The sequence below is a fragment of the Nelumbo lutea genome, chromosome 7 (assembly GCF_056320005.1).
Source record: "Nelumbo lutea isolate HS-2025 chromosome 7, American lotus-T2T, whole genome shotgun sequence".
Lineage (NCBI taxonomy): Eukaryota > Viridiplantae > Streptophyta > Magnoliopsida > Proteales > Nelumbonaceae > Nelumbo > Nelumbo lutea.
Genome location: NC_142690.1, coordinates 15,370,722 through 15,396,070, shown reverse-complemented (window position 1 = coordinate 15,396,070; position 25,349 = coordinate 15,370,722). Strand labels below are relative to the sequence as shown.

Below are 25,349 nucleotides of genomic sequence, written 5' to 3'. Positions count from 1 at the left end.
GGAGTCAACACTCCACTGTTAACTAGCAGGAATCACTACAAGAACACTCTGTATAGGTCCAAGAAGTAGCTGAACTGAAGTAGAGACTCATACCACTGAGTCTAAACAAGTTTCGGCCACTTGGCAGTCCAACAAGATAAGAAAATAACCCAGAAATCTCTGAGTTAAATCAGTCCAACAACAGCCAAATAGTAGAGCAGATATAGAGGGGTTTCGAGTAACAGTTGCCCAAATCAGAAAAAAATAACCCAGCAATAACTGCAATAACTGAAGCAACTTACAGTTGTATGAATCTCTGATTTGAGCTTCAAATCAGGCCGAACAATCTATCTCTCTAATTCTTCCTGGTCACCAAACTATTCTCCAAGCGAATAGAGTCTTGGGCACCCTCCAATGACCTCCAAGAGTCAGGCAAATGAGTCTAAACTTCCAGCCCTAGAACACCCTCATGCAGTTGGCTGGACTATAACCACATGAGAGCCACGCCAAGCTCAGGCCTGCTCTGATACCAAGTTGAAAAACAGCCCTAAAAGTATGGGATTGTGCAAGAAAACCAGAAAAACAAACAAGAGAAGATTAAAGAATGAGAGAGAGAGAGCTGCGGCAAGGAGGGTTAGAGAATGAGAGGTTCGAACTAAACCTCCCTCTAACACTCTAATACACTTTTATTAGGTTAATCTTTGAGTAATTACAAGAGAGGTCGTTGGTTGGACAAGAAATTACAAAAAAAAAGCATAGAAGAGTATGGGCCCAGAATAAGGCCCATTATAGAGAACATAAAGATAACATAGAGTAACAGCCTATGAGCCATTCGACCCATCTTCTCTACAGAGGATGAGGGAAGAACTAAAGAAAAAGACCAAATTGCTGGGAAATAGAATGTTTATAACAGGAGAAGAATTTACAGAACAAGACCTCTGACAGAGACTGTAGCTGAAAGGATTCAAGATGGTGATTTTTCTTCGGATGAGAAGGGAAGCCTAAGTGAGGAGGATGAGGAAGAAGTTTATGTAGATGAACCTCATCAGATTGACAAAGATGTTGGTGTAACTAAGGTTGTAGACACAGCTTTGGAGGTAAATAAAGCTCTAGGCTTGTTTTTTTTTTTTTTGGGAGGTGAGTCTCTTACTAGGAGGATGTTCAAAGAACTAGAGGAACGCTACATGTTGCCTGTTAGGGAAAGTGCACCACCGCTAATCAATGAAGGCCACAATAACATAACTACAACTAGTCTGGAAGAGGATGTTAGTAAAAGGACTGAAGCTTTGGTTGATGACCAGTTATTTCAGGAAAACACAGTGCTGGAGCTGGAAAGGATTAATGGTAACCCCTCTTGCTCGTTGGAATTTCAGAAGAAAATTTTAGCAAATAGAAGATTTAAAAAACACAGAAAACAGTGAGATGTTCTGGGTTTTTTTTTTTTTTGATCAATAACAATGAACTTTTATTAATAAAGATTGAGATAATCAGAGTTACAAAGAAGGGAGCTAAATAGTCTTAACTCCCAACTACCCAAGGTACAATCTGACCATGAATCAAATACAATTACACTGACAAAACAGCCCAGAACATAGTATTCCTGTTTACCCCTTGCTTAGCTAGACCATCTGCCAATGCATTTGCAGTTCTCTTTGTCCATGTACAATGTATTTCCATGTCCTTGGTGAGACACTTGAACTTCCTCTTTCATTGCTGTATTTCCAGAGCATAGAACTGTCCTCTGTTAGCCAATTCACCACAATTTCAGAATCACCTTCTATGATCAACTTTTTAATATTCAGCTCTTTGGCTCTTTGTATCCCTTCAATAGCTCCTAGGGTCTCAGCCCTCAAAGAGTCTCCTACCCCAATCGGACCAGAGTACATAGCCAACAAATTTCCTGCTTCATCCCTTGTTACTCCCCCTATTCCAGAAGACCCTGCATTGCCTATGCTACTACCATCAAAATTCAGTTTGGTGAACCCAAGAGGTGGAGGTGTCCAACAAGAATTTATGTTCTTCTTGCTTGAGCATGTTTCTACAATCTCCTTCCAGCTCCTTATCATCTCATCAATTGAGAACACTTTAAACAATTCCAATGTTCTCAGCCAATGTATCATCCTGATGTGGATAGTCTCAAGCATTTCATCAGTACTTCTCTCCGTATCTAAGAATATCCTTGAGTTTCTCTCCTCCCAAACAGTCCAACATATCGCAGCCCTACCACATCTCCACATGATTTTGGCCCTTTTGGTTGGTCAAATGGGCATGGAAGTAAATAAGCTTTGCACATTCGAAGGAGTCCACCTGCACCCAAACAAAGAAGTAAACCATTGCCAAATAACCTTAACAAACTGACAAGAAATTAGTAAATGGTATCCAGACTCACCATCAGATTTACAGAGAACACACCAATGAGAAGACAAACAGCTTTTGGGTCTTTTTCTTTGGAGTAGATCCCCTGTATTAACTCTTTCTAGAAAGGCTTCCCAACAGAAACTCCCAACCTTTGGAGGTATAGGTCGACACCATACATCTTTGACAAGAAACGACAAGCCAACCAGAGGAGAGGGTAACAGTGCTCTAAAGAAGGAGGCACAAGTGTAAAAACCCGAGGGAGTGAGTGTCCATATTCTACTATCTGGCTTTAATGGCTCAATGAAGACCCCTTCAAGGATGGAAAGTAAGGCTAAAGTACAGTCTAACTCTGTGTCCCTGGCATCTCTTCTCATACTCAAATTCCATCCAAACCCAAAAGGTGAATTAGAAGGAACAAGAAAAGAGGAAACTGGTTCATTTTTAAAGGTAGAGATAGCATAAAGGCTTGGAAATTGATCTTTCAATGAGGAGCCCCCAACCCAGACATGTTCCCAAAACTTAATGAGGTTACCTAAGTGCAAATCATACCCAATCCATGGAGAGAACGAGGGCAAGATGGCTTGAATAGCTTTCCAAGGAGAAGCTGTTGTGGCCCTAGCTAGAATCCCAGAGTCCCATCCATTGTCTGCCAGCCCATGTATACTTCCCACTATCTTAACCCACAATTTTTCTTTCTCCACCGAGAACCTCCATAGCCATCTCCCTAGTAATGCTAAGTTCCTAGTTCTAATGTTCCCAATCCCCAAACCTCCCTCCTTTTTGCCCCTACCAATGAGATGTTCTGGTTTCAAAGGCTTTTGCTAGACTAAAAGGGGGCCTCTTTGGGATTAAACCAAGCAAGAAGATTTTGAAGATCAAGAAAACCTCTAAAAGTTTTTAGTGTCCGTGGTTTAGAGGCTGCAGTGCTTGAGGTGGTTTTGGTGCTGGTTTTTCGTGGGAGGTCGTTGCTTTCTCGTGAGTTTCAAGTGAATAGTGATTTGCTTGTGCTGTCTTTGAGGTTTAATTTTTTTGAGTTGCTTGATCTTTGGTTGCTCTAGTTTGTCTTTAGTGGTCTTTTGAGCTTTTGGGTATTGGTGTTATTGTTGAGTCCGAGTTGGTTTGGTTTCTCGTTTTGAGAGCTGGAGTTGTTTTTTCTTCTCTCTCAAGAGACTTCAGGTCACTCCCCTTTTGTACTCTCTTTTTCTTTTTTAATAATTTTTTCTATTACCAAAAAGAATACAAAAGATCTTTGTTAACCCCTGTTTGGCTAAAGTATCAGCCAGCTCATTTGCCAATCTCTGCACCCATTATATTTTTATATTCATGTTCCTTGTCAACCATTTGATATTTTTTTTATTTCATTCCTGTATCCCCAAGCTGCTTTGTCATTATTTTCTAGCCATTCAACCATGACCATGGAGTCGAGTCCGGATCTTCGGCCCACACAAACTTTGTCCACGTCTATCCACATAACATCGCAGCCACACATGGAGAACATCTCATCCTCCTACATAGTATTATGCAGGGGGAGATGTTCCTAATTCACAGGGGTAGTGTGTTGTGGGTAGACGTGGTCAGAGTTCTCGTGGGCAGGTGATCCGGAGTCCATGGAGTCACCCTCAATGGTTAACTTATCCCAAAATGCAAGAAACAAATAGACTGGAGATTAGTAAATGATAGCATATCTCATCATTGTCCTTGCAAAGAACACATCAATTTGGGATAAACACCAGTTTGATCTTCTCCTTTGTAAAGTGTCCATAGTGCTAACCTTCTCATGATACGCGCCTCCCAACAAAAAGCTCCAACTTTGTAGGGAATGGCCTTGGACCAAACTTATTTTGTGGGAAAGACAATTGAGATGAAAAGAAGGGATAAGGGGTTTGGAAAAAAAAGGAGGCAGAAGAAAAGGAACCCAAAGAATAAGGAATCCAAATACACTTATCAGCCTTAGAAGGACCCAAACAAACTGCTTCTAGGAATTGCAGCAGATTGACTACAATATGAAACTCACAGTCCCTTAACCCTCTTCTTAGCCCTAAATCACAATCTTAGATGATGAAGAGATGGAAAAAACTTCAAAATCGGTTCCCTTTCCATAATTGGAAATGGAGTACAAAGATGGAAAGACACTTGTCATAATGAACTGTGAACTCTCATGCTTGTCAGCCTGAGGTTTTACCATTACACCAAGCAATGGCCCCTAAAATGGTAAAAATATCAAAATTCTCAATATACCCCCTCTTGTGAAAACATCAGGTAGAGAGTTAGCAATCTACAAACTCAATGGAACTAGGAGTTCATTCAAGATAAAAACAACCATGTGCTTCAATCTCAAAGCAGTCTCCCTGCCCTACATGAACCATCTCTATCCTGCATTCACCTTATCACAACCCATGAGTTGCCCTCAACTGTCCTTTAAGACAACATAATACACCCCCCCCCCCGCAATATTTACAGCGCTGCTAGATTTCTAATACCATATCAATGCCCAAAATGTTAAAATCTTGAAACAATCTAGAAATAGTTGTTGGATTCAAAAAGGTTTTTTTTTCAATGATACAGACATGCAAACATCCTCCAAAATGTAAATTTGATGATGGTAATTGGAAGATAAATGGATTTACGTAAGTAAGCATGTATTTACTGTAGAAATATTGGGCTGGATGGGCCTTAGTTTAGTTCAGTTTTATGTTTATTATTTTTTGTGTTAATGGACCTTTAGTCTCATGGACCTGTTAACCTTTTTTCTTTAAGTTTATACGCAGCCGCTCTATGCAAGGGTATTTATGTAATTACCTCTAAGCTAGATTTTAAAAATAAAAAGTTTGGGACCGGATAGAGAGAATGATTGGCATTCTCCTCCTGTCTTCTCTTTCTCTCTTGCTCTCATACTCTTTCTTTTGTTGTTTTTATTGATTAAACAATCAGCTGCTGGATAGTTTTCTTCTTTTACATATATAACCAATCATGCATCTTTATGATAGAAAATCGAATAGAACATTTCTGAATTGGAAAGATAATAACTTGAGAAAAGCACAATCCAATGGATGATAGAAAACAATTTCTCCATTTTTCTGTAGAAGCTTTGAGGAAGTGATCCATCTTTTTGTCAGACAGTTTCTCCAAATGCATTTGGATGTTTTCACACTCTTTGAGATGGAATTTTGGTCTCCAAGTTCCCCTGCAGAAATTTATTCTTCCTGGACAGTTTTGAATGGAAATAAGTCTGCCGTAATTTTTTTAAGACAATCAAGAAGTAAGAAAAGCTTTGTTCAATTATAGGAAGAAACTCTTGGATTGGATATTGATTCTTCCAGAGTTTTTGGGTCCTTCAAGAGCTTCATTTGTGGTTGAGTTTTGGTCTTCTTTGGAATTAGAAATGAGAGATTGATGTAATGTTTTTTTTCTTTTTCTATGTAATTTTTGCTTTCTTTGGTGATCCCTCATCACCTTTCGGATTGTACTCCTTTTATCTTTTAATGAATTTTTTTTCTATTTACTTCCAAAGTTGTATGCACTTCATGATGAAAGATAAATTACTTGAGAAGAAAAGGCAACAATAACCATAAAAGTCAGTACAGAGCATGCCCTGCTTTGAGGTTTGGGAAACAAAATTACTTACCCTTCCAAATGCATCCTTTATGGATGATGATATATACGAGTCAACCTGATCTCGATCTGTCGTGTATGCTGATTTCATGGCCTGCATGAAATAATAAACAATGTCAGTCCCAACCTTCATGAGTTGGCAACATGTATTGACATGAAGCCAGAGGATTGGCACGAGGGTGGATCCTAATAGCAATTGTTCAGTTAGATCTTTGTTACGAGATTAGCAATTTGGTAATGCATTTTAAATTGGGGGATATGGGAGAACCCAATTCCTCTTACAGACACTAATGGCTAGAAACTTAAGACCCATAGTCCTCAATTAGATAATTGGTTTTAAATAGGAATGCAACTTAGGACAGATTGGGTTGGTAAGTTTTTAGAATTTAAGTGATCCGGGCTTGAAGGGCCGGGCCTGATGCAACGTAAATTCTTCAAATCAGGTATCCAACTCGCACTGGTAGTTCTAAATGTATAAAAGGAGCAAAGGATGCATGAGCCACCTTTTCTTCATTATGACACGGCCAGTCATGCAACATTTCCTCTCTGTTTGGAACATTCAGGCTCTTTGTCTCCTTGGGAGCTGTTTAGTTCCAGGGCCAGTTCCACTTGAGGAATTAAGGGTTGATAGTCAACCTTTTGCAATATTTTGGGATGTTTACAAGGAGTAACACAGAAGTATATTTTATATGGTGCAATATCTTTCAAAAATAATGAAGACGGATATGTACTTGTTTATGTTTTTGATCTGGCATCACACTTGAGAGGTTTTTGAGAATTGGAATCATCCATTCTATTGGCATCCATACTATTTTTTGGAGGGATGTTAATAAATATATACACACAAATGCATGCGTATAACACTTACATGGGGAAATGCTTTCAAAGAAATATGTATAATTTGTGTTTACTTTTTGGCAGAATTAAAATTGGTTTACAGAATAAAAGACTAAAGTAGCTGGACTTGCAAAACAAAGAAAATGATTCAGTTGATTCCCAAACCATATAGTTGTAATCACATTTCCAGAGAATATTGACTTGTAATAGTATGGATCAAGTCCAGGAAAACAGAAAAAGAAAAAAAAAAAGTAAAACACAAACCAGATCAGGATCTTCCAAGAGAAGCCTCCGAGCAGTAATTGCAACTGTAGCTATCTCTTTCATCATTTTTGACCCCTAAAAAGATGAGAAATTGCAGTATTGAATTGCAAAAATTCAGCAGTTGTCATAGAACCAGTTTAGCAGGCTAGGAAAGAGGAAATTGCCAAATTTACAAGACAAATAATTTAGATAAGATAAAGGAACATCAAATAGTACATTCAGTTCACAAGGCTGGGCTAAATTAAAAGGCAGGAAAACAAGGTTGAAGATATCCAACAAGGCAAAAGAGCACACGATATCTTGGCCTCAACCAATTAAGTTAACCATTTTTTTTCTATAGAGACTGGTTAAAACTGATATCCAATAGAGGTTAATTATGCGGTGGCCAACTCCAACATAGAAAAATGCAAGGAAACTTTCTATAGAGTTTGAATAAATCAAAAAAACAAGTATAAAGCACCTAATTTCTCATGCCACTCTAAATAATGGCATGATTCGGTTGTAAATCACACCTGCAATAATCTGAATTAAAAGAAAAGAAACAGGAGAAAAGGAGATTGAAGAAGAGAAGTGATAGAAGATGGAAGAAAAAGAAGAGAGAGTAGTTCAAAACCTCTCTTCAGCCCCCAATGATAAAAGAAGGAGATTGAAGAGAGAGAAGTGGAGGAAGAAGATGGAAGAAAAAGAAGAAGAGAGAGTAGTTCAAAACCTCTCTTCAGCCCCCAATGATCTCCTTTATTCTTTTGTTGTAAAAAAGTAAGGACAATTACATGAGTGTCCATAGTAGGGCGTCCATCACTAAAGACAGCAATAAAAAACAACAAAAAAAAAGAGAGAAAGCAGGCCCATACTAAGGCCCAATACCTATTAACACAAGTCACAAACATAACTTAAAGAAAAAAAAAGAAACTAAGTCCCATTCAGCCCATTATCTCTACAGATTGTAAGGTAATAATAAAGTAGAAATTTCATTGCAAGAAATAGTGCAGCAACAAATAAAGAGAAGAACCTTTTCCAAATACAAGTCACAAATGGAGAGGAGGTTAGTGAGTGGTAGCAGCTCTCACCAGAAACCTTGCAAAGGATACACCAATTTGGAGATAAGCAGCTATTAGGCCTTCTTTTTTGTAGCAGATCAAGAGTGTTAATTTTTTATGGAAAACTTCCCAACAGAAATCCCCCATACTCCACTTCAAGTGGGATAGGACTGCTCCAACTTCCTTAATTGGAAACAATCGCATAGGGGAGGGGTAATAGGAGAGAACTTTAGAGGAGGCACATCAGAAGACCCCTGAAAAATTAGGAACCCCAATACAACCATCAGGATTAGAGGAATCAAAAAAGCCCCCTCCAACACATGAAGCAAGCAAATGACATCAGGAAGCTTAGTGTCCCTTGCACCTCTTCTAAAACCCAGATCCCAATTCAAGCCATTAAGGGATGAATGAGAGAACTTTAGAGGAGACACAAGTGAAGACCCCTGAAAAATTAGGAACCCAAATACAACCATCCAGAGTAGAGAAATCCAGAAAATCCCCCTCCAACACATGAAGCAAGTGAATGACATCAGGAAGCTCAGTGTCCCTTACACCTCTTTGAAAATCCAGATCCCATTTCAAGCCATTAAGGGGCAAAGGAGAGGAAGACCCAATGAATCTAGACACCAGTTCCCGTTTAAGGTGGAGATTGAGAATAAGGAAGAAAAACGGTCTAAGGAGAGTCCCCCACCGAAACATGTTCCTATAACAGAATCTTATCCCCAAAACAAGCATCATATCTGATGCAATTAACAAAAGAAGGTAGACTACCATGAATTGCTTTCCACAATGAAGAAATTGTAGCCCAAGCAGAAAGGATTGCATCTCAACCATTATCCACCAACCCATGAATACTTACTATCACCCAACTCCACAATTTATCCCCATCTCTTGGCAATCTCCATAACCACTTCCCAAGCAAAGCTCTATTTTTTAAGCCTATTTTCCCTAACCCCAACCCACCAAGCCTCTTGCTCCTAGTCTCCTACACACTATTTTTTTTTTTTATAAGAAACTCCAAATTTTATTAATCAAAGACTTAAAGTATTATAAGCATTACAAGCATCCATTAGAGAGGCACATGATGCTACCTCTCCCACACACTATCTCCTACTTCACCAAATGGTCCTTCTTACCTTCCCCCAGTTCCCACAAGTAATCTCTGATTATCTTAGAATATCTTTTCAGCCATACCCCTTGTGGGATTATAAAAACAAACAAGTAATATACCAGAAAGTTAGCCAGAGTAGATTTCATTAGAGTAATTCTACGCCCAATAGATATAGTTCATCTTCCAAACCCGATAGGCACTTAGGAAACCTCTTTAGGACCAGGTTCTAGAAGTTGTTCTCTCTCGGGTTTGCTCCTAAGGGTAATCTTAGGTCATTCATTGGATAATTGAGCACCCTATTATACCCACACACTAGTTTCAAAATTAATCCTCAAATATCCTCTCAAACAGTTCCACTGTCAATCTCAATTTCCTAACCCAAAATGAATTTCCTCCTTCACAAACTAATATAATGTCATATGCAAATTGTAGATGGGTTATGACCACATTCTCCTTGCCTATTCTCCAACATCTAATGAATTGCATTCTATCCATCCTTGAAATTAATCTATTAAAGACATCAGCTGTTAAAGTAAATAAGAAGGGTGATAAGGGATACCCATGTCTAAGCCCTATACAAGCTAGGAAAATTTCTTTACTACCCCATTCACCAAGACAACTGAGTAATGGAAATATTCAATGCACCCAAAAATCCATCTACACCATGTTTCTCCAAACTCACATCTTCTCATTATTTTCATTAAAAATGACCAGTAAACTGAATAATAAGCTTTGTTAATATCCAATTTATATACCAGGCCTTTCTTCCTAGATATTTTCATCACCACCACACATTCATTCGCAATTAAGATTTGATCTATGATTTGTCTATCCTACAAAAAAGCTCTTTGAATGGAGGTAATTATAGAGGGAAGCACCTTCTTTAAGCTCAAGGAGAGAACCTAGGCCTTGATCTTATACACACTAATTGCCAAACCAATGAATCTAAAATCTTTAGGATGACCAACATCAAATTTCTTTGGGATCAAAGCCAAAAAGAAGTTGCATTTAGCCCTGGGTTGATTATTCCCTCTCACAAAATCCTCAAACACCTCCATCAAATCACTTTTTTATTAGTCTCAGTAATCTTAATAAAAAGCCATAGTAAATCAATCCGGTCCTGGAGCTTTTGATTTGTTTGAGAAAAAATGCTACTTTCTATTTCTTCCTCACTAAATCTGCCTTCTAATAATTCATTATGTTCCCTAGTCACATAAGGCCATTCCCAACCTTCAACTAATAATCTCTCCTCCAGAGGCCTTCTATAGATTGATTTAAAATGATCCACAAATGCTTCAGCAATTTCCTTCTAATGTCTCAAAAGTCAAAACACCACCATTCACTTCCAGACTAGACACAAAATATTTCTTCCTTCTCCCATTTGCCACTACATGAAAAAAAAATATTGTATTTCCATCTCCTTTATTCTTTTATTCCTTGATTTTTGCCTCCAAGATAACTCTTCCCTAAATAGTGTATCCTCCAACTCCTTTCTTAACTTCCATCTCATCCACTTATCCTCTTCCCCAAACTGTCCACTACCTTCTTTCCTATTTAGGGAACATTCTTTTTTTGGATTTTGAGAGGGAGGAAAGGTGGTCAATGGGATTTTGGTTCCCATTGACCAAGAATCCCATGTTCTTTTTTCAGATTTATGTGGGGACCAGGTAAAGTTTATTTTCCTGGGTATCACTTACCCGGGTAAGTGATACCCATCTCCTAGGTGGGTAAATAACTTTTCCACATAGGGGGAAAGTTGCCAGCACTTGAATGAGGCAAGAATGCCCCTTTTAATAATGGATTTTTATGGCTAAAATGGTCATTGCCTTATTTACCTGGGAAACAAAAGAACATGGGTAAATGCAGTTATCTGGGTAAGTGTTTCCCAAGAAAAACTTACCCAAGTAATTGCATTTACCCGAGTAAGTAACTTACCGAAAAGCGAATGGGGCCTTAATTGTTCAACTTGACTTGATAGCTCAAAATTTTTCTACTTGACCCGTCCATATTGTTCCTCGTACCACACTATTAACCTAGCATTGACCCTTTTCAATTTGTTATATATTCCATACTTTTCCACTTCATAGGTCTTCCTCACCCCACCATTCCTCCACTTTACTCAAAACAACCCAGATGGGAGACATATTTTCAAATCTAAATAGATGTGGCCCCCCATCACCCTCTCTTGTATGTGGTGATACCTTATCAGCTGCTAGGTTGTATCTCTTTTTTCTTTTAATGAAATTTTATTTTACTATTAAAAAAAACTTGAGTTTATGGGTGTTAGAGTTAGCCGAATAAGGGTAGATTAGTCAACTCACCTTGGTTAGGTTATGAGCTTATGTGGCAGTCTTATTAGAGGTTCTCTGTCCCATACTTAAGTAGGGGCAGTTTAGTCCTTGTACATTTTAATTAGAGCCTAATCACTATTAAGAGGTCGACTGATAGGGTTTAGCTATCAGGTTCGACAGTTCTTTCATCTTCGTCCTCTACATCTCTTTCTTCTTCTCCTTACTGGTTCGGACTACTGTAGCAACAGTAGAAACATGGTATCAGAGCAAGGTTCGTGACCTGTTTCAGTTCGTGACAACTTCAGTTTGTGCTTCAGTTCTCTCCTTTTCTTCTCTGGGTTGTCAATGGAGAAAAGTGGTTCGTCCCAGGCCTGAAACATCTCAGCTCTTCTTTTTTTTCTGGTGCGCAGAACCTCCTTTCCTAAGAAAACAACTTCAGCAGTGAATGGTTGGCTGAAGCTCTCAAACGAAGGTTGGTTATCTCTTCTCTTTGTGCTGTTGGTATTTCTAGGTCGAAAATCTTCAAGAACTTGAGAGGACTGATCAAAACCTAGAGAACTAGGTTGGTTGTTGCCCTGGTTCTTGAAACAATTCCAAGAACAGGCTGTGTTTACAGTGACCAAATGGTGTAAGGGCTGCTGCTGGTGGCCGAATGGTATAGGGGCTACTGTTGGTGGCCGAATGGTGCAAGGTGTAATGCAATGGTACTAGTTGAGTTCATGTTGGTCTTGTGGTGCCCTCTTAAAAGCGTTAAAGCAGGTCTGTATTGTGTGTGACAGCTATGGCTGTGTGGTGGTGCTTGTGATGCACAAACTCTGTTGAGTAGTTGTAAGAGAGCTTGCATGTGGTTAGTAAGTGCTGAATTAATGTCGATGTAGTCTGTGTTTTTTGTGAAATCAGTAGTGGTGTGGATAAGAACAAAGGCGTGTGTATCTATCATTGTGTTTTGGGACTGCTGTAGGTTATGGAACATCAAACTCTTGACAGCAGCACTTAGTTGGTGATTGGGAAGTCAGATTAGAGGCAGCATTGAAAGAGTACCATGGCAGCAATGGGAGATGGCTGTAGTGATCAGAAACCTAGTGTGGTGGTTTCATCTGACTATCTAGGTGTACAGATGACCTCAATTAAACTGAATGGTTAGAACTATGTTCCATGGGCCAAGTCGGTGGAAGTTTTTCTCAAGGCAAAGAGAAAAGTGAAGCATGTGAAAGAAGATAAACCACCGGCTGACATGGCTATGGAACAGTATGGAACCCAAAATAAGTGCCAACTTCATGTTCTTAGATACAGCTAAGGACATATGGGAACATGCCAAGAAGCTGTATTCTGGGCAAGATAATACTACAAGGGTATATCAGCTCTATCAGGAGTACTTTGGTCTGCAACAAGGAAATAAAACCCTAGAAGAGTACTATGCCAGTATGAAGAACCTCATAAATGAACTCAATGTCTATCATCCTCTCACTCCAGATGTTAAGGTTCAGCAACAACAGAGGGAACAACTAGATGTCACAAGGTTCTTAGTGGGGTTGAAATCAGAGTATGAACCAGTTAGGGCCCAAATATTGGGGGGCTCTACCCTTCCTACACTTGAGGAAGTGTTTGCTCGGCTTCGCAGGATTTCTTTGGGACAGACAGAGAATCCCACACAGTCTGATAGATCAGCTTTTGTGACAACCAGAGGAGGTGGATGTGGTACGAAAGGGGGAGGACATGCCTCCCGAGGAGGTCGTGGTGGTTCCATATTTGGCCGTGACTCAGGGGGAGGCCGTGGCAAAGAAAAAGGCAGCTCTACAAGGAAGTGTACCCACTGTGGCAGGGAAGGACATTCGGTAAATTTCTGTTATGATCTCCATGGCCGCCCTCCCTCTAAATGGGCCAATCATGTTGTTGCTGGTGGGATTGATGTCAGTGATAATCAACAGGCAGACCTAACTCCTTCCACATCTACATTTGTTTCTGAAAGGGAGATGGTGAGTGTACCGCGTGATGAGTATGAGCGGTTCCTTCAGTCCACTTCACAGCACACTACTGCTACTCTTGCCCACTCAGGTATAGCTTGCCTGTCATCTAAAACCTCTCCTTGGATTATTGACTTTGGAGCCTCTGATCACATGACCGGGACTCCAGGTGTGTTCTCTTCTCTCTTTGAAACTTCCACATCTCAAACTGTTACCCTTGCCAATGGTTCCTCCTCTCCCATCTGTGGTGTTGGCAATGTTGACATGGCTTCTCTTTCTTTATCATTTGTTCTATATGTCCCTAAGTTTCCATTCAATCTTATGTCTGTTAGTAAATTAACCAAGAATCTTAACTGTTCTGTTACTTTTTTCCCTTCCTCTTGTGTTTTTCAGGATCTCAGGACGGGGAAGAAGATTGGTGGGGGGCATGAAGCTGGTGGATTGTATTATCTTGACGGTGGTGGATCGTCAGTTGCACTTCAGACTTCACTCACTCCTCTACAGTGGCATTGTCGACTGGGACATCCTTCTCTCAAGGCACTCAAGATATTAGTTCCGTCTTTGAGTCATTTGTTAGTGTTACAGTGTGAGTCGTGTCAGTTTGGGAAACATCGTCGTGTTTCCTTCAGTCCTAGAGTTGAAAGTCGTATGTTGAGTCCTTTTGCTTTGGTTCATTCAGATGTTTGGGGCCCGATCAAAATAGAGTTTTATAATGGTTACAAGTATTTTGTCACTTTTATTGATGATTGTTCAAGAATGACATGGATTTATTTAATGAAAGAAATGAGTGAATTATTTTCCATTTTTCAAAAATTTCATGCTGAAATATGTACACAATTTGGTGTTCCAATCAAAGTTCTTCGTTCAGATAATGGTCGTGAATATTTTCTTACTTCCTTTCAACAGTATTTAGAACAGCATGGCATCGTTCATCAAACTTCATGTGCATCCACTCCTCAACAAAATGGGGTGGCTGAACGGAAGAACCGTCATCTCCTTGAAATGGCTCGGTCTATTCTTCATCATATGAGTGTTCCTAAACGGTTTTGGAGTGATGTTGTACTTACTGCGTGTTTCCTCATTAATCGGATGCCCTCCTTTATTCTTCATGGTCGGTCTCCCTTCTCTATCTTGTTCCCCACCTTGTCTCCCTTTCCATTAACACCTCGTATCTTTGGCTGTGTGTGCTTTGTTCACAATCTGAGTCCTGGAATAGACAAGTTGGATGCACGCTCCATTAAGTGTCTTTCTTGGCTACTCTCGAACTCAAAAAGGGTACAAGTGTTACAATCCCATTACTCGGAAGTGCTATGTCTGCCCTGATGTCACCTTTTTTGAGTCTGTTCCCTTCTTCTCAGGAACTGAAGCATCTTCGTCTCCACCTTTACCTCCTCTTCCTCTTTCGGTCAGTGATCCCGTTCCGGGTGTTCCTGTTGGAGTTGACTCGTCACCTCATCTAGTGCAGATCCCTACTGAACGACACCGGCCCCTCCTCCAGCTTCTACCTTGTCCGCGGATCTTGTCGTTGCTCCTGTTGCTGAACCCTCAGGACTTGATCTACCCATTGCCTTACGGAAAGGTAAACGTAGTTCTACTCTCCATCCCATTTCCAATTTTGTTTCAATATCTCGCCTTTCCGCCTCACATCGCCAGTTTGTTTCACTATTGTCATCTATTTCCATACCTAACAATGTCCAAGAGGCTCTTAGTTCACCTGGGTGGAGGCAGGCAATGGAGGAGGAACTCTCTGCTCTTCAGCATACTCACACGTGGGAGCTCACTACTCTTCCTCCTGGTAAGCATGTTGTGGGTTGTAAATGAGTGTATACTATTAAATACTTGCCAGATGGTAGTGTGGAGCGTCTGAAAGCCAGCTTTGTTGCTAAAGGTTATTCACAGTTGTATGGAGTGGACTATATGGAGACCTTCTCTCCAGTGGCTAAGATTAGCTTTGTCCGTGTGTGAATTTCCCTGGCAGTTATGTATGATTGGCCCCTATTTTAACTTGACATAAAAAATGCCTTCCTTCATGGTGACCTTATAGAGGAGGTATATATGGAGCAACCACCTGGGTTTGTTGCTCAAGGGGAGGCTGGTAAGGTGTGCAGACTGAAAAAGGCAATTTATGGGTTGAAACAATCGCCTCGTGCTTGGTTCGGGAAATTTAGTGAAGTGGTGAAGAATTTTGGAATGAAACAATGCCAGGTTGATCACTCAGTGATCAACTATGACTCAGAAGCTGGAAAGATTTTATTAGTGGTCTATGTGGATGATATTGTCATAACTGGCAGTGATAAATTGGGGATCGACAAACTAAAGGTCTTTCTGCAAAATCATTTTCAAACAAAAGACCTTGGGACATTGAAGTATTTCTTGGGTATAGAAGTTGCTAGATCAAGACAATGTGTAAACCTGTGCCAAAGAAAATACGTTCTCGATCTATTGGACGAAACAGGACTGTTAGGTGCAAAACCGGCTGAGACTCCTATGGAACCAAATGTTAAGTTGAGCAATGATACAGGGGAAATATTTGATGATCATAGAAGGTATAGACGACTAGTGGGGAAGCTGAACTATTTGACTATCACGAGACCAAACATCTCCTTTGCAGTCAGTGTGGTAAGCCAATTTATGCAGAACCCTCGTATATCTCACTGGGATGCAGTTCTTAGAATTGTAAGATATCTGAAGGGAGCTCCGGGCCGTGGGCTATTGTATAAACCATGAGGAAAACTTGAAGTAGTTGGGTACACGGATGCAGATTGGGCGGGCTTTGTGTCTGATAGAAGATCTACTACAGGTCACAACACATTTCTTGGAGGAAATCTTATGACGTGGAAGAGTAAAAAGCAGACGGTTGTGGCTAGAAGCAGTGCTAAAGCCGAGTACAGAGCCATGGCACACACTACATGTGAATTAGTGTGGTTGAGGAATCTCCTACAAGAAATCGGGTTCCACATGGATAAACCTATGAAGTTGTACTGTGACAATCAAGCTGCGCTCCATATCTCATCCAACCCTGTTTTTCATGAGAGAACAAAGCACATAGAGATTGATTGCCACTTTGTGAGGGAGAAGGTTCTTACTGGAGAGATAAGCACAGAACATGTAGGCTCAGGTGATCAGTGGGCAGATTTGTTTACAAAAGCCTTAAGCTCAGGGAGAGTGAATTATATATGTAACAAGCTGGGATTATATGACATATATTCTCCAGCTTGAGGGGGAGTGTTAGAGTTAGCCGAATAAGGGTAGATTAGTCAACTCACCTTGGTTAAGTTATGAGCTTATGTGGCAGTCTTATTAGAGGTTCTCTGTCCCATACTTAAGTAGGGGCAGCTTAGTCCTTGTACATTTTAATTAGAGCCTAATCACTATTAAGAGGTCGACTGATAGGGTTTAGCTATCAAGTTCAACAGTTCTTTCATCTTCTTCTTCTTCTCCTTCTCTTTCTTCTTCTCCTTACTGGTTCGGACTACTGTAGCAACAGTAGAAACAATGGGCCAATGGTCCAAAGTGGTCCTTATTCTAGTATGATTCACTATGTCACTATAATACAAATGAAAAGGACAAAAGGCACACAACTACAAAAGAGGATTTACTATGTCCTAATTATAAGAAACAATAGTATGGGGGTCAAATATGTATATGATGTCCACTTTCTAAATGTACTTAAATAAATAATTCACTGTTCTTAAAAATGAAATGATCATTTCAAAAGGGATTATAGAAGTACATCCAATTCAAGTCTTTTTATCAGTAACACATTCATGAGAGGTTAGACAAGATCAAACTCAGATTGACACAAACATGAATAATTACACTCCAATACCAGTACCACCATTAACAAGAATCAGAAGTGGGAAAATATCAAACCTCAGCAAAATGAAGATGGTAGTCTCCCAGCTGTTTATCAGCCCATTTCAGAACGGGAAATAGGAAGGATTGTAAAAAAGTCAATTCTTGTGATCCCTCTTCACTTTCAACCTTGGAACGAAGACTATTCAAGTGCAACCTCTCTTGTGGACCACGTTGTTCCTTCAACGGTATTTTCTTCAACTGCTCAATGGCATGTTGCAGGAGTCCTAGTTCACCTGTAATAACAAACTGTATATTCACAAGAAATTCAAGTAAGGGAACTGTCACCAGAAAATGTCCATGGCTAAAATAAGAGATATAAAGATCACAACTGGGAAGAATTAGGAGTCACTGCATTCAAGAAATAAGACAACAAGATCTCAACAAAATTCAGAAAACTCCTTAGTTGAACACAGGAAAAAAAAAAAAAGGAGAGAAGCCAAATTAAGATATACTACTAAAGCAGAAAATCTCCACATATAACAGTAGGCTTCACCTACAAGTATTAACAAGAAAACAAAAAACAGAGAAAATAGAAAATAAAGCAAGAATAGTTCTATCATAGCTGTTGACTATGGTAGAAACTGAAAAAATACTCTTTATTTACTCCTTAGCAGGAGAAAACAATGAAATAGAATATAATAGGGGTTGGAGATTCACTTAAGGCTAAGCTGATGGATTTATTGCAAGGCCTAAGTTTTTCTCAGCAGTCTAACTTCAAGAATTTGGAAGTTGAAGGAGATTCAAAATGGTTGTACCCTGGACTACTTCTAGACACCATGTGCCTTGGATTTATAGGCATACCCTTATGGAAGTAGATAACCTGTCAAAAGATTGGAATGCAACTTTTGTTTGGGTAAGAAGGACTGCAAATGGTTTGGCTAACACATTAGCTAAGCAAAGGATATGCAGGCAGCAGATATTTGTGCTTTATTGTGGTTCTCCCCATTTGGGGCTTTGAATCATTGTTCACTGTGTCTATGGGTGGTTGGATAACCACTCTGCTGTAATTTCTGTTTCATATAATAATACAATTTATAAATTTTCTTGCTGATCAAAAAAAAAAAAAAAAAACAGGATTCTATTTACAACTGATCAAAAAAATGATAGGATTCTCTTTATAAGAACTGTTTTCTTTTTCATAAATGATGTAAAACAGAAAGGTAGTATCACATGATTACAAAATAAATCCAACAGAGGCACAAAATGCAGCCCCAGCCAGAAACAAAATTACAACAGAGCCCAGAATAATTCAGACCTATGCACCCCCTGTTTTGCAAAGAAATCAGCCATCCTATTGGCTGAATGCCTTTCCCATTGGTCAGATATTGTCATATCTCTAATCAGCCATTTGAATCTTTTCATAAATTCCTTGTATTTCCAAATTACAGTTTCAGGTTCCTTCAGCCACCCTATTATCAGTTTAGAGTCACCTTCAACTAACAGTCTGTCATAATTTAATTCTCTAGCAATCTGTATTCCTTGTAAAAGAGCTTGGAACTCTGCAAAAACTGAGTCCCCTACTCCAACTGGACCTGAAAAAATAGCAGCAACATGATCTTCAAAGTTTCTAAACACTCCCCCTAAACCAGCTGGGCCTGGATTCCCTAGACTTATGCCATCAAAATTCAGTTTGATAAAACCTTCTTCCAGGGTTTTCCATGCCACAATTGGCTTGTCCCTTGTAGTAGAACTTCAAGCTACAGCTTCCAAATTCATCCACATATCATCAAAAGATAAGTCAGAGAAAATACTTAAGGACTTGGCTAACACAATAGCTCTATATAAAATGCATTCTTTTATCAATCTCTATATAAAATACATTCCAGCACTGCCTCCTCACTTCTTTCTTTTTTATTGAACATCTACCATTCCTTTCCTCCCACACCGTGCAAATCAATGCAGCCCTGATACACCACAAAATTTCACCTCTTCTCTTTGGCAGTTTGGCCAACTGAAGGTCGTTGAGTCAAAGAGACTTCCACCAAATTTCATCCAAACCAACGAAGATTTGACTGGTCAAAAAGTCACTTCTTTTCTGGTGGATGGTGCATTCTGGAGGTCAATCATCTGACTCCTCTTCTTCAATTTCTTTCTTTTAGACTTGTTGAGAATCATCTCGTAAGTTGTAACCATTTGCATCAACTACCAATGGATGTGTCAGAACAGCTGGATCTAGCATTGCCAACTTTTTCTTTTTATCGATTACTAAATTTTGATCAACTAGAAGAAAAACAAAAGAAAAGGTAGACAACATACACACACTGGATAAAGGGCTCGAAAAAAGGAAAAAAAACAAAAAACAACTTCCAAGCCATCCTACAACTATGAGTAGACCACAAAATCTCTAAAGGACAACTATGGCAATGAGCTCAAAACCCAACTAAGTGCCCACATCAGAGGCACAGCAGTAACCAAAAAACCTGTTGAGGAATTACAGTTATTTGTTTATTTTATTTAGTTGGCATTGTTGAACACAAGGCCCATTAGTTTAGGGGCTCATTAAATTGCTGATTTTTAAGTTGTTGACAGTAACCAACCTATCAAGGGTATATTTGACATTGTATACATCCTTATTTCCCAAGTATAAAAGCTAATAGAGAGGGTGGACATAACATTATTCGCTTTTCTCACTTTGAGCTGTTTCATGCAGGCCTAGATCAGCCAACTGCAGGAAGAGTAAGGAGCTGATTGTTTGATCAAGGAAGGGCCAGTTCTCGGATTTTTTACGTGATTTAGTCATCAGGAGGGTGATTTGTGATTCGGCATCAAAATCAGGAAGAACTTGAGTGAGAGGAAAAGTCACAATCAGAGTGGACTCTTTATTTTTGACCTACAGTTAGGCGCTCAGGGTTTTCTAGGTTTCTTGAGGCTTCCTATAAGGGGTGATTCAGTTTCTGGCTGGTTCTAGAGCCCCTGGTGAGACCAATAGCCTCTTCTCTTGTTTCTATCAGTTCCCGGGAAAGGAGAATTCTCTCCAGGTTTTTTTCATAGGAGTTTTTTCATTGTATAAATGGGACCGATCTGATCCAGGAAGTTTTTTTCTTGCTTTCTACTACTATTTTGAGTTGTTTGAGATAGCATGGAGGGCTGTAGTGTTTAAGAGAAATTAACCAGTGACTTTGGAATGGGAGTGGTAGGTACCAGTGTGAACCTTTGGGATCTAGAATTCTCACTATAGTTAGATAGTACAAACTATCTGGAATGGGCACAATCAACCAAGATGGCCATTGGTGCACATGGGAAACTAGGATATATCACTAGAGACTAGAAGAAACCTAATACAAACTTTTCTCAGTGGGTGCAAGAGAATTACATGGTGATGACTTAGCTGTGTAAGTCTATGTTACCTCATATTAGTAAAAATTTATTATGGGCTAATACTGCTAAGAAGATTTGGAATGGAGCAACTGAGACTTATTCCCAGAATCAAAATGTGGCTAGAGCTTATCAATTAAGAAATCAGATTATCAATACAAACCAAGGAGATAGACCTCTTGCAGTGTACTTCCCTACACTGAAAACCCTTTGGCAGGAGATGGATCACTTGGAGATTGTTATTTGGAAGAGTACTAAGGATGCAGCTACATATCAGAAATTGGTAGAGAAGAATAGGGTTTTTGAGTTTCTATTTGGGTAAAATCCTAAATTTGACATTGCAAGACAGCATATTTGTTTCATTTTTTGTCTACATCTTTTTCATAGTGTATCCACTGATATGCTACTGATACGCCTCGATACACCACAAATACACCCATGATATGGTCTGATATGGTGGAAAAAAGATGATATCATCGATTTTCTACCGTACCTCATATTGAATTTTAAAAGATACTATATGATATGCCCCATATCGGGCGTATAGTGTCAAAATTTAAAACCTTGCGGAGGAGAGTGAGAATTCTATTCCTCTTCTTGTCCTTGCTCTTGCTTCTTTACACCATTACCTCTACTCCTTTACCTACACCATCGGTTGCTTTACCTAATCCATTGTGGTCTGCCTCACAATTCTTTTCATGCCAAAGCAAGAGGGTTGATTCTACTCATGCTCCAACAAGGGAACCTGCACCACTTCCCATCGATTCATCTAAGATTCTAGGTCCAGCTAGGGGTGTCAATTGGACTAGATTTGGTACAATCCGGTCCAATCCAATGTGAGTCCATTATAAATGGACCAGGTCCAATCCAATCCAATGAATGTTTTGGGCCAATTTGGACCGGTCCAATTCAATGTCTGGACCATCCTATCTGTTCAAATTCATTTTGATTTAGATTGGTTTCAACCTAAACCCGGTCCATTGACACATATATTCTTATCTTATATCAATGGATCAAATATTGGCTTAATCCAACCCAATCCTATATAAATTTGTTATAGACAGGCCAGGTTGAATCCAATCTAATAAATATTTTGGACCTGATTGGTCCAATCCAATATGTCTTATTGGTCCGTCCAATCTGTCCAAATTGATTTTGGACTAGACGGGGTCCAATCCAAAACCGGTCCATTGACACCCTTAGGTCTGGCTAATACAGGTCTAGGTATTTCTCTTGTTCCTACTAATATTTGTATCCCTATTGATGATACTCCTGTGCCTAACACCTCAGATGTTGATGATCCTGTTCTTCCTATTGCTCTTTACAAGGGGAAGAAAAAGTGTACAGCCCATTGTATTTCACACCATCTCTCTTACAGAAATTTATCCCCCCTACCATGCCTTCCTCTTTTCCCTTGATTTTGTGTCTATCCCTAAGAATGTCAATGAGGATCTCTCCACACCCGAGTGGAGGACATCCAAACAAAAGGAGATGGAGGCTTTAATTAGAAATCAGACATGGGAAATTGTTGATCTACCTACTGATAAGGAGATAGTTGGATGTAGGTGGGTGTTTACTGTAATGTACAAAGCTGATGGTAGTGTAGAGAGGTACAAGACAAGACTAGTTGCAAAAGGGTATACACAAACCTATGAGATAGATTATCTAGAGAGCTTTTCAATTGTGACTAAAATGAGTTCGATTCAGATTCTCTTGCCATTGTGGCTACTTATTCATGGTCGTTATTCCAACTTGGTGTTAAAAATTCCTTCCTTAATGGTGACTAGAAGCAATGACCCAAAGCATGGTTTGACAAGTTTAGGGGAGCATTGAGTCACTTTGGATACACACAGACTCAACCAGATCATACACTCCTTGTGAAGAGGAGAGGATTCCTTGTGTTAGTGCTGATTGTCTATGTTGACGACATTTCAGTTACAAGAAATGATCTATTGATACCTTAAAGAAGTCATTACAACAAGAATATGAAATCAAGGATCTGGGTGAGTTAAAATATTTTCTGGGTGCTGATGTTGCAAGATCTAGACATGGGATTTTCATCTCGAGGAAGTATGTGTTGGATTTGCTACAAGAGACTAGGAAGCTTGGAGTCACCAACTAACACTCCTATTGATCAAAACCACAAGGTTAATGCCTTATATGGTGAGTTAGTGAAGGATGTAGGGAGCTATCAGAGATTGGTGGGCTATTTGATGTATTTGTGCATGACCCATCTAAATATCTCTTATGCTGTCAGTGTTGTGAGACAGTTGCTCCTCGGACTCGGCATTGGACAGCCACTGACAGGATTCTTGCAAACCTAAAAAACTTTTTTTTGATAAGTAAAAGCAAAATTTTATTAAAGAAACAAAAACTAGATAAAACCAAGAAAACAGGTGTGAAGATAACACCCCACTAATAAGCAAACTCCCACCCAAACTGAAATAAAACTATAAGAAAATCTCCAAAGACAGAAAATTTGCACAAAGACAAAAAAGGAAAACTGCAATAGTTAAGCACATATAACCTTCAATCTCTCCAAACTCTTCATGCCCTCCTTCCTCATCCCAAATTTCTCCAACTACACTGTCAACTTTCATCAAGCTTTCATCTTTCCTCTTCCTTTTGAGGGCTTCAAAAGCTTTCCTAACAAAGCGCTCCCAAAAAGAATAAGCACAAGGACTTGCCAATTTCCACCTCTCTATCCACTAACCTCTTCAAGTCCACACTTCTCTTCTTTGTCTCCTCCTCCAGCACCACGAGAGAAGAAAGCTCAAGGCTCTTATCTTCATTTGAGCAAGTCAACTTCTTTACCAAGCCATCCTTCTTTAGATCATGATCTTGGGGATTTGCCAAATGAAACTTGTTCTCATCTTTAACCTGCAGATCGCTTCTCCACTTGGGGGTTCTCAAAATAAGAATTTCTAGCTTTCACTTCTCTTCTTTTATAAATTCTTTTATATCTGTTCATCAGCCCTGCACCTACCAGATCATCTTTCAGTCTTGATAAAACCATTGTAACATGAACCACATTAGAATTACTTAAAGCTCTGGGTTTTTTTCAGAGTCACCAAAACATCGCCCTTAACAGCCCCATCGTTCTCTTTTCTCCTACAACCCAAATCAACACCTAATCTCCCAATAGCCACTTCAAAAGCTGAAGAAGCAAAGTCATTCCCTATCTTAACACCATGAAACATATTTTCAATCAGACTTACCTTCTTACCTTCTCCTCCTTCTAAATTGTCTCCCTTTTCCTTGTCCCCTCCCCGTTCCTATTCATAAAGCCACCTCTTCTACCACTTCCTCCGCCTCCCCCTAGTCAACTCTCCTCCCCAACTCCCAACTCCAAAACCGATGAACCTCCCCCATTCATAGTAGAGTCTAACACCCTATTCTTCTGACAAAACTCTGGACAAGAAACAGAGATTGTGCCTGGCTCACCACTGAGAGAGTCAGAAGAACAACACATAATGACAATCAACTTGGCTTGCAAAAGAAACTCAAGCCTTGAAAATGACTCACGAACCACGGACCTATCTCAACCTGCCAAAGAACCAATAATTACAACCTCCAACAAACATGTGAACGCAGTTACCGAACATTCAAAGGAGCACACCAATCTTGGAACCAACAGCCACTTGCCCTTCTCTTTTTCACTTCAAAAACCAAACTTAGCTCTAACTTTACCTCAGGCCCCACCCCCCCTTAAACTTACTTAAAATCTTCACCCCTAAATGTTTCCCACCCAAACCCAACAAAGCCCCTTCAGTCCCACTGTGTACCTTCTCCTTCTTAGACTCAGGTTGACAGTGCACTGTACAAGTCTCTTCCCAAAACAACTCCCTATTTACCCCTTGTTTGGGCAAAGTGTCCACCAAACCATTAGCTGATCTTCCAGCCCATCTGAAGCTGACCTCAATTTCTGTTGCTAGATACCTCACCTCCCCCATAGCTTGTCTATGGCTCCAAATCCCCAAACTATTTTCTTGCAACCATCCAACCATCCAACTCCATGTACAGCAAGAGGCCTATACATGAGACAAGGATGTACAAGTATACTGTATCTGGGCCTTTCTACAGAAACAACTCAAGCCATTAAATAAACTATGGTTTAAAAATTGTTGTGTGATTAAAATACTTGCGATGAGGTACCTCCCTGGACAGTAATCCAGGAATGAAATATTGTTACTGACCACCTTATTTACTGATTTTTCCCAGTTATCAAACAACCTATTGTTCCTCTCATTCCATAGCACCCAAATTACCACAGGAGGTATTATACTCCATAATGCCCAATCCCTCTTGTTCAGCCCCAGAAACTTCCAGCTTGTAATGAGTTCTCTAAGCAATTGAGGGCACCAATTGTAACCCCACAAAAAGAGTACAATCCATAGAACTTAGGATGATACCCCTATGAAGTATGCATCAAAGACTCCTTCAAGGGAATCTCCCAAAGGACTGAAGCATAATATGATTTATGACCAGTGTTCTAAAAGGCATGCCTGGGCCTATAGGCTAGGCACATTTCAAGGCATGTGCCTTGTCTAAACCCAAGCATAATCCCTGTCACAATGTGCATGCCTGATGCACCTTGCACCTGAACCCAGGCACGCACTTTTTAAATATATCTTTGTTTGGCTATTTTTGTGGATTCACACTTGTATGGTGGCTTATCAACTTCTGAATTACCTTTTATTGCTATTTGTACACTAACAATGGT

At 39.7% G+C, this 25,349-nt stretch overlaps 1 protein-coding gene across 5 annotated transcripts in view; it reads right to left on the bottom strand.

Annotated features, from left to right (window-relative positions):
• LOC148845283 (plant/protein (DUF810)) overlaps positions 1-25,349 on the bottom strand; it is a 162,333-nt gene that overhangs the window by 116,539 nt on the left and 20,445 nt on the right. For all 5 annotated transcript variants that reach the window (XM_088954741.1, XM_088954739.1, XM_088954738.1 and 2 more), the window contains 3 exons: positions 17,327-17,557; positions 7,051-7,125; positions 5,963-6,043 (listed from right to left, as the gene is read on the bottom strand). In XM_088954741.1, the coding sequence (XP_088810867.1) occupies positions 5,963-6,043; positions 7,051-7,125; positions 17,327-17,557 (387 nt within the window). The remainder of the gene's footprint in view (positions 1-5,962; positions 6,044-7,050; positions 7,126-17,326; positions 17,558-25,349) is intronic.